Here is a 10,298-nt window from a genome sequence, read left to right as displayed (position 1 = left end):
GTGTACAGCTCTGCATGCAACCAAATATCACCATCTCTTCTCTAATCCTGTCTTGGAGCCAGTGGAGGTTTTTTGACAACTTCCTTCTCTGCTTGTCTATATTTTATTGAAGGATCAGTTATTTCCTGTTTTGGCATCCAAAAGACAAAATAGTTTGAACAGATCACATGTATTACAAAAAGCCTGGTATACACACAGATTAAAGTAGGCAACTGCTTATAAATCATGCAGTTTAGTAAGGAGACTAAATTCATAGGTAATTAAGAAAACTCATAAATCCAAGTTAATCAGAGATGCAGTGCTCAAGGTTACATGCCTTCTTCCACCACATAAATTGACATAAATGGGGATTAAAATACAAAAAATAAAGAGAAATAGTTAAAAATTATCTACAAATCAAAATCTTAGACTATATGTGTAATTTCCTCTTTTTTCCTAGCTCTCCAATGATTCTTCCAAGTAATATAGATCTACTCTTATGTATATGGATACTTATTAAATCTTCAAATGAGTCTTTCTTCTTCAGAACTGGTGACCTCTGAATATGAGGAAATGTCCCTGAAAAGTGACATAAAAATGCATATAAGTAAATAATTTCCAAACAGCAAAGAGCAGCTGAATACTCAATTTCCCACATCCATGTTTCCTCTGCCTTTAGCTGCTGCTGGTCCTATTTTATCAGCATTGCCCCCAAGCCTCTTGCCTGATGATAGTCATATCCCTCCATTTGCATGTTGCCTTTCAGTGTCAAGTCACTTTGATCTTTTCCCAGTATTGACCTTTTCCTTTAGTCTTCCTGTAAAACTCTTCTACTTGTAATTAGCAGAATCAAAGTGCTTAAGTCTGCTCAGAATCCTACTACCCCACTGGCCTGTTATCAACCTCTCTGCACAGTTGGTGAGATTCTCACAGTGTCACGTTTGTTATTTCCTTGAGGAACTATGGGGTGTTTTCTTTGCAATGATCTCTAAAAGGCAGCTGGTTGGTTTTCTTTCTTTTAGACATATTTGTCTTCTGAAAAAGTAACTGATTAACACAATACTGATTAACACAAGATTGTCTTCTGAAAAAGTAACTGATTACCAGACCTCAATTGTACAATAACTTTTGCCCCCCAACACCCTGCAGAGCTGGGACAGGAAATGTCTCTCTTGGGCCAGGTGCCAGGTGTGGTCTGAGCCTAATCACCTGCACCTGTGAGGGAGGTGTGCACAGCTGAGGCCACTGAGTGGCAGGGGGCAGTGGGACTGCTGGGTGAAAAGAGAAAGGAGAAAGAAAGGAAAGAAAGGAGAAAAGAGGCAGAGGGTTCGTATCTGTAGTCTTCAGATGTTTCTAGGGAGGATGTGCAATGTGGCTTCTTGAGGAGGATCTTCTTGTACAGCTGCTCTTCAGGAAGATTGCTGTGAGTACAAAAGCTATGTGTTCTTGGTGGCTCTAAAGTCTTATTTTGGTTAGAGTTGTTATAGCTGTAATGTAACTACAGTGTTGTCATAGATTGGAAATGCATTTATGAAACCTGCTTTTTCATGGTGTTTTTAGGGAAAAGGGATGAGTTACTAAAGATAGCTTGGCCAGGTATCTGAAAAACTCTCCCTACTTGTTTCTACTTACAGCTGATTAAGAATTCTCTGAAGAACATTTAGGGAAGTTGAAATGCTGCTGGGTTAAGTATGGTTTTAGGTTGATTGAGACAATTTGTCAGATTACTCATATTCAACTGTTCTGATATTGTAGTCTTTTTCATGGGCTGTGTAGAGTTTAAGATTATCTTCAGACTGTGACTACAGTCAAAAGCCTGGAAGGACTAGACTGGTCCAGAAAACAGTGTTTGAATCTCTAAGTCTGGAACTGGGCTACTTCTCCCACTTCTTGGTGCACACTTGAAGAGAATTGTTTCCCAGGAGGACCAAGTATGGGTAACTGTGAAAGTGCCTCTAAGATGTGACAAAGTAGGGGTTTTTTTCTCCTTAGAAAAGTTCCTTATTCTCCATCTTCACAAGTAGGATTTATCCATTAGTTCTGAAATGTAATGCAAATAATAGCACCTTAACTTGAGTATTTCTGTGCCAAGTTCAGATCTCTGTCTTGCTTTTCCAACTCAGTGATATGTTTAAGGAACAACAGAGAATGCAGGTTACAGATTGCTCCTCATTCCTGATTTATGATCCTATTTGCAATTAAAACAAAAAAGCAAACCCCAAACACATTGAAATTTTAACTATTTAAGAGGAATAAGATAAAAAACTTGAGTATGAAGCAATAAAATTACCAACTGTTACAAAAGCAACAGTATAAAACCAGGAAATTTTGCTTTATTTTTGGATTTCTGGAACAAGCCTACTGAAAGCTATTTATACCTGCTCATGTAGATGTGAAGTACACAAGGTAATTTAAGTGCTTTTAGTGCTGCTCCCGGGACTGAGGAAACAGGCTTGTACCTCTATGCATGAGAAGTGCAAATTCTATTCCTCATCATTTGCTATACCATTTCTAGCTGCAATTATTACCAATTGATTTCTACTTTCACTGGTGAAATAAGGCAGTCGGACCACAGGTTACAAAGATTAAAACAGCTGGCTTTGTTAAGAAACTGTGAGACTTGGATGAGAAGTTAGATAGCTCCTCTAAAAAAAAAAAAAATAAGCTGTCACTGCTATAAGCTGCCTGCAACAGACTGATGTTAATCAGCTGTATAGAGAAACCAGATTAAATGATTACAATTCACAAAACAAAGAGGGAGTGAATACTTAGTAGTACTTAAAATCTCTTTCTATAAGAGTGAAGAATGGTCAGAATTTATCATAAAACCCTTATCATAAAACCCTTGATTCTTCAAAATACATCATACTGTTACTCTTTAATCTTGACTAGAACAAAAACTCTTTGTGTAGGAAAATCACTGTGTGATATAGATATGTAGACCCAGATGTAAGCAAAAGGCTAAGTGGGAGTTTAGACAGTGATATTCAAAGCTGCAATCCCAAACAAAAAAACAGTTTAGTGCTGTAACACCTGGTGGGTTATTTCAGTTTTTGACAATACTACTGCTGTGTTGTCTAAAGCTGGATTCTCTTTGCACCCAATAGTGCGTCAGTTTGGTAAGGACTGAACAACTTGTTGCCTGTGTGATGTCCAAGACCATTTGGAACCAGAAGTAGGTTCTCTGCTGCATGCCAACACAGTAAAGATCCAGTCAGAACAGATTCTTTGCAGAGCAGGATAGGATCCAGTCCTTGCTTTTAATTGCAGGTGGTGGTTGTTTGACTCATAGATTAGAAATTGACCCTGTGTGTGTGAGTTTTTCAGTCTGAGGGGATTGAGTCAAGCTCAACTCCTATCTCAAAGTTCAGAATACTGCCTGTAGGTAATAGGACTGAGAGGTCCTTACCCTTTCTATCTCAGATTCTAGCTTTCAATACTCAAAAATCTTTAAGGTTTGTGGGCAAGAGTGGTCTCCCTGGGATGTGAGAACCCTGAGTTCAAATCCATTTTTTAGAGACACTCTAATGGGTGAGCCCTTGCTTATAGAGGCTCTTCATTATTCCACGAACATTCCCCCCAAACATCTTTGTAACTAAGACACTGCTCTAGGAAGTGGAGATAAGGGTCTCAATCCATTGAAGTGTAAAGGCAGTTCTGCCTCTCACTGTGGGCTCATGCACTACACTGTTGGTGATGGAAACAGCACTCGTACCTCTCCATCAAATTACATCTACCTCTATCTGAAAGTGGATATAGCAGGATCAGAGCTGAAGCCTTGGAAAGGACTGAGATTTAGGTAAAGCTATACTGTGTCTCCCTTTTGGGAATGAGGGTGGTAATTGACAGGCATATGGAGGGGGGTTGGGAACCTGGAGACTAGGAATTGCAGCACTTAGTGTCACGGGTAGTGGTGTTCTTTCTGAAGCTGTAGTTGTGTCTGAAAGCCTGCATGAATCTAAAGCTGAGATCTGTTTCCATTCCTTGTTGGGTGAAGTTACTGGTATGGAAATGAAAAGTAGCTAGTGACTGATTGCTAGATGGCAAGTAGACACACCTTCACCCTTCTGCCAAAAGGCTGCCACTCTCCCTAACAGCACAGTGCAATGCATTCCTTCAGAAGGGGGAATTCAGAGCTAGCCTGTTCATAGCACAACTGTGGTAAAAATGCTGCTGTGGAAGAATATATTGGTATATTCATATATATATTGCTGAGCTGCCTTCTTTGTTTGAATCCTCCTGTATCATACTTTTTGCTGCTTTTCTTACCCTATCAAACTGAAACTTAAAAGCTGTTGTTAGAGTTCAGGTTGTTTGGAGGTAAAATTTTTACTGAGATCACATTGAACCTAAACAGAGCTTTACACTTCAGTGGGAGGAGTAGGGGGTTTTTGCACAGCACTGTCCTCTGTTTCTGTGCTATAACCAAATAGCACAATAGGCCTCAATCTCTTTTCTTTCCACTAGACTCTAATTATTGCCCATGAAATGCATATTAAAGAAGTAGTGACCTTGGTTTCTCCCTGTGAACTGAGAACGTAGAGTAGCCATCTTTGTGCTTCTGACAGCTTCTGACAGCTGCCTTCTCCCCAGCCCATGGGTTCTGGAGAGCACACAGTCCACATAGATATCCCAGAAGAGCTGAGCCAGGTCCCAGAACAAAGCCCCATGTTTCAAGTTCTCTGAGGATTTCAGAAAGATCATGAAGTCCCAAAAGCCACTGACAGAGTCAGAAATGCGAGGCTTCCTCATCTCCAGTAAAACAGCTGAGGAGGATTCCCAGCACTGGGGGTCTGCCCGCCCAAGAGCCAGTGGATCAACTTGACTATGGCAGAGGAAAGGTGTCACACAGAACACTGCCATGAGTAGGAGAGAGCAGGTGAGTCTCATGGTGCAGTGGATTCTTCCTCTGCTTCCAAGATCCATTACATCACTGAAATATAAGAAAACCAAGAGAAGTTGAAAAAGTCTCACTCTTAGATGCAGGAATAAAATCCTGTTACTTTACATGATATGCAAGGCACTTAAATACTGTTTCTCTGCTCTTTAAAGATTTGTGTATGCTTTTTGCATGTATATAAATACAAGAGGAATGACAATGCTCTGTGCAGCAGAAGCATGTGTAAAAATTTTCAATCATCCTCAGATCTGAATTATCCTCTGTCTTATCTGGAAGTACTTAATATTGAAAGTTTTTTTGCCATTTTTGCTTTGGAGATCCCAAATCTTTTTCAGTAAAAATCCATTCCTTTTTACATAACTTAAGCTTCTTGGCAGTCTTGATTTTCTCAACATTTTATGAGCCCTTTCAAGTAGTCTTCAGAATCACAAGGATCAGTAGACAGCAGGTGGAAAAATGTTGTTGAAAATGTGTTTCAATGGTTCTAATTATTGCAGGTTTCAGATTCCTCCATTGACCAGGAGTGGTTTAGGTGCAAAAGAGCAGAACAGTTCTGAAAAGAGGGTATAGCAAAGCCATCACATAGCAGCTGGACTGTACAACATGTACCCATGCATGTATAATCATAGAACAGTTCAGGTTGCAAGGGACCTTTAAAGGTCTCTAGTCCAACCCTTCTGCCATTGGCAGGAACATCTTCAACCACATCAGATTGCCCAGAGTCCTGTCCAACATGACTTTGAACTGTTTTCAGGAATAGGGCATCTTCCACTTCTCTGAACAGCCTGTTCCAGTGTCTCACCAGCCTCATTGTAAAAGATTTTTTCTTTATATCTAAACTATATTGGTCCTCCTTCAGTTTGAAGCCGTCACTCTTTGTCCTCTTGCAACAGGCCCTGCTAAAAAGCCTGTCCCCATCTTTCTTATGAGCCCTCTGTAAGTACTGGAAGGCTGCAACAGGGTCTGCCTGGAGCCTGCTCTTCTCCAGCCCCAGCTTTCTCAGCCTGTCTTTTCAGGAGAGCTGCTTCACCCTTCTCATCATTGTCATGGCCCTTCTCTGGACTTGCTCTAACAGGTCTGTGTCTTTCCTGTGCTGAGATGTATTTGTGTATATTTAGAAGTATAGATATGTATTGCAGGTCACTGAGAATTAACTGTTTAAACTCCAAAATTTGCTAAGTAGTATCAATAAAGGATAGGTAGAAATTCTGACAATGATAGTTTTGTGGACAGAAAGGCCCAGTCGTCTCCATCAGATTTCATCTCTAGTACATAATTCTCTGTTATATTTTCTAACAAGCTTCTAGCATTTCTGATATTGAACAAGTTTGAGGGGTTGTTTTTAGTGTCACTCATGGCATATGGAGAACTTCCCATTTGTGGAAATCAGCTACATCTGAGATCAGCATTTAGGACAAAATTCTGCTTAATGCATGTGCTGATCTACTGAGTATTCATGCTTGTATATTTACAGTTTGGTTGTTGGGGGTGGGAAGCTACTTCTCTTAATGAACTAGATAAGCAACTGGCTTTTTGTGTAGAAAGTCTCTTCTGTGAGTGATCCTGAAGAAGTGTTCCTTTCCCATGTGAAGAAAAATGCCAAAGGCAGAACATTGATGTGCAGAGAGATTGTACATGGGAAGTAGCCCAGCCACAGCCTGTGTGAGATCAGGGAAGAGTAGTCTGCTTTGTGGAATATATTTCCTTATAGAGCTAAATGACTCTTCACAGATTTCAGTCCTAGAAATGTTATTCTTACCTAGCCCCCTGTCTGGCTACCTGGTCAGGTTCTGGGAACATTTTTGAGGTATTCAGACTATTCAGACTTTATTCCCCAGCTGCCTACAGTCACTTTTTAATCCGAGTTTGGGTGCTGTGAGAAGAGCTGGCTTGACAGCCCTGGACCTGAACATTGCATTTAAGGAACAAAAGAGGGACAGCTTGCTCTTCCCACACTGCACTGCCTAGTGGATGTCACTTATGACAGTGGTGGTAGTAATAGGGCTGTCCCCCTGCTGCTTCCAAGATCCCCAAGAAACATCATTCTTCTGTACCCTACTCCACAAGGCAGGCTTTGATTGCTTTCTCAGAAGCAAGCCAAAAACATCCTGTGAGTCACTACTTCGTTCTTGTTTGTGCATCAGAGTCCTTCCACTGGGCACAGACACCTGTGTGCCATGCAGTATGCACATATGTCTGTTTACTGAGACTTTTTCAAGGGACATAGCTAACTTTAGCAAGTTTCTGGTTTTCAGAGCAGTTTAGCTGTCTCAAATATGACCATGAGGGTGAGGACACAGACACAGGACAGTGGGTGGGGAGCTCCAACAACAACGAATTGTTAAAACAAAGGAATAATACTAAAAGAGGCTAATAATACTAAATAATAATACTAAAATCCTTCAAATTATGTTTCTGTGACTTTGACAGAGCCCATCTCATTTGTACAGGTTAAAAATGGAACTGGTTGCTTTGCATTTTCTGCTCCCCAGCACATATTCTAAACTTTGTAAGTTACAAAACTGGCTAAGACAAGGGTTCTGCATTTGTCAAAACAAGGGGACAGTCCTGGGCAAGGAGTTGGTAGGCATTAATATGAGAATCAGTGCCCTTGAAAGTGTGATGTGCGTGGCATTTGTAAGGGCCAGTAGCAACGGCCACTAACCCTTATGGTCTGGTCAAACTCGGGCAGCACTGTGCTGTTAATCTTCCACAAGGTTCAAGATTGTATTATTTTAGATAGTTGAGAGTTGGAAGGGATGCCTAGGAAATGCCAGATTGCATTAATCTCTTACCTGTGCGTGTCGTGGATGCTTCCATGCAGTTCATCCCCTACACCGTCCAATCTCTTGATATTTCTGTCCATATATTGAAGTTTTTGTGTGTGTGAGTGCTATTTACACTTCCTGATTCTGTCTTTTCCCACCCTCCGCCCCCATCCTTGCTTCTCCTTGCAGTGTAGTCTCCTGCTCCACTCCCCGGCATGCATAATGCCTTACAATAATAGTTCAAAAGTTCAAGTTAATCAGTTAATTTGTCATTATCATCTAACTTGGAGCTCTCGTTAGCTAGTCTCTCGGCCGTGCAGCTGCCGCAGCCGGTCCCGGGCCGGGTGCCCGCTCCGGTGCAGCATCCCCGGGCGGTCCCGCGCGGCTCCCGAGGCTCCGGGCAGCGCCCGCTGCCGCCGCCGCTCCCGCCCGCCCGCTCCGCTCCCGCCCGCGGCTCTCATGGCTTACCTCGGCGCTGCGGCCAGGGCAGGACTCTCCGAGCCCGCTGCCGCCGCCGCGCTCCTTAAGAAGCCGGAGCGGGCAGCCCCGCTTAGTTTTTACGTCAGGGCTCGAGAGCAGCCCCCACCCCCCGGGCCCGGCCGCTGCTCCCCGGCACACGGAGCTCCCGCTTTCTCTGTGCGGAGCTGTCCTTGCTGCAAGTCTGCTCCGCTTCTCCGTCCCGCCTGTCCTCCTCTGTTTGCGGACCCCTGTCCTCCCGGGGCAGCCTGGGGGCCATGCTGCCTCTGGCCGAGGGGAAGGGGGACACAGTGGGGTGGAAGGGTAACAGACCTGGCAAAGCTGCGGCCCTCTCCTTGCTGCACCGGGCAGGAGGGGAAGAGTAGAAATCAAGTCTGCCCTTGGAGCTCATATTGGCCAGAGCTGGCTCAAACCTCAGGTATCTTGCTTTATGTGCTTGGCTGTTGCGGATCCCTTCACCCCATAACAGGAATCTGCCTGGCACCATTAGAGCTATTTGCTGGCTAGGGCTCAGCCCACATGCTACAGCTCATGGAAGTTGAAGCAGAGACCTAGAGAAGAGCCACAGAAGGGCTCCACTTAAAGGCATTAGTTGTAGTTGGGCTGTGCTACCCACTGCAGCTCAATTTACACAACTTTATCTTAAGAGCTAACTTGGAGGGCTGTATGTTCTCCAGCAGAAGGGGATGGTCTGGTTCCATTTTCCCTCCCAAGAACAATAATGTGGTCTACTGTTGTTGCATTTTCTCTCTGTGAGGTTCTCAGCTGGATTATGACTTCTGTGTAGCAGCTGGAAACCCTCTATGTGTTGGAGAAATGAGTTAAGCTAGTAGGGAAGTGAAAGAAAAGCATTGATGAAAAGGCTGTCTCCTGTTACGTGCAGCATGGAGAGAAAAGCCTGAGCACAACTCTGCAACTGACAACTGTGCCTGTGCTCACTGTGCCTGCTGTGATCCCCTTGCATACAGAAAACATACTACTCAAAGAGCTGGGGCTCTGTGACCATGCTGATAACCAGTGGTGGGCAGAACTTGCTTAACACCAGCTGTTTGAAGCAATAGGCAGGTGAGACCATTCTTTTTTCCCTCGCTCTGTAGTTTCTAGGCCAAATCATGTAGCACCTTGCTGCATGTCTGAAGCCAGTGCAGCTGCATCTGTCCATACCAGCTGGGCAGCAAACTATTTGTTTTTCCAAGGCTTTCACTGGCAGATCTCTTTTATCTCTGCACATGGAATCATAATCCCTTCTCCAGAAAGAACTGTGTTTCAGTAACATAAGGCGTATCTTCGTTGAAGACAGTGGGGCTGCCCTGGTTTACATCGGCTGGAAAGTTGGCTTGAGACTTTGATTTCTCTGATGTTCATCAATACCTTTATAGTTTGCATTCTTTCTGTGCATCCAGTCCATGGAAATGGAGAAGCAACTTCCTTTCCAAACCCTTGGTCGTGCAGTTTGCTTGTCAAAGTGTATTTTGTGTAAGTAATGCTACTGTTTAACAAAAGTGCAAGGAACTTTTTGGGGATGAGTGAACACTGCCTAGAACAATTGCAAATAGCTGTACTGTAGGACTTTGGCCAACTTGCAAATGTTCCATTTATTTGGCTAGAAGTGTGAGTTTGGGAACGGTGGGAATAGTGATCACCAACTGCTGAACAGACTTCAGGATGAAATGAAGAGTGTAATACCTTGCAAGGGGCCCTTGCAACGTGCTGGAGGAAATGTCTCTTATGTAGGATCTCCAATGTTTCTTCTCTGTGCTATGGAATACAGGCTATTCCAGTAGACGTCCTTCTCCTGGGTTCTAGTGCTGAAATGATCCTTAAGGACCAGCTTTTGGTTTTGTTTCTTTTTAAAATCTGCTCTGGACCCATGTGCAATCTGGAGCCCCCTTGGCAAGTGGGTAGCCAGTGTACTTCTCCTTGCCTGTGTATGTGGGGGTTGAACGAGGCAAAGGAGAGAAGGAAAGTGTGAGGGTAAGATCTGGGTGTTGTGAAGGCAGTTCCTGGCTAGAAAAAGCTCTGGGGCTGCTTGTGTTCATGGTTGGCCTGGCTGCAGGGGCCAGAGCTGAGCAAGATTAAAATGCCACAGAAGTGGTTTTTGCTGCAGTTTCTGTATCTGTGGTGTGTCACTCCAAGGACTGTCCCCCATGTTGTTAAGTGTAGAGCCAAATGGA

General features: G+C 43.5%; 1 protein-coding gene across 1 annotated transcript; it reads right to left on the bottom strand.

Moving 5' to 3' along the window:
* Positions 1 to 409: 409 nt before the first annotated feature.
* Positions 410 to 4,905, bottom strand: FAM237A (family with sequence similarity 237 member A). Its single transcript, XM_059852305.1, has 2 exons — positions 4,491 to 4,905; positions 410 to 558 (listed from the first exon to the last, which is right to left on the bottom strand). Exons 1-2 carry the CDS (start codon positions 4,903 to 4,905, stop codon positions 410 to 412), a joined length of 564 nt encoding a protein of 187 aa, XP_059708288.1.
* Between the last annotated feature and the right edge of the window lie 5,393 nt (positions 4,906 to 10,298).

Source organism: Haemorhous mexicanus, chromosome 8 (assembly GCF_027477595.1).
Source record: "Haemorhous mexicanus isolate bHaeMex1 chromosome 8, bHaeMex1.pri, whole genome shotgun sequence".
Classification (NCBI taxonomy): Eukaryota; Metazoa; Chordata; class Aves; order Passeriformes; family Fringillidae; genus Haemorhous; species Haemorhous mexicanus.
Note: the sequence above shows the minus strand (reverse complement) of the source record. Positions and strands in the feature narration are given on the sequence as shown.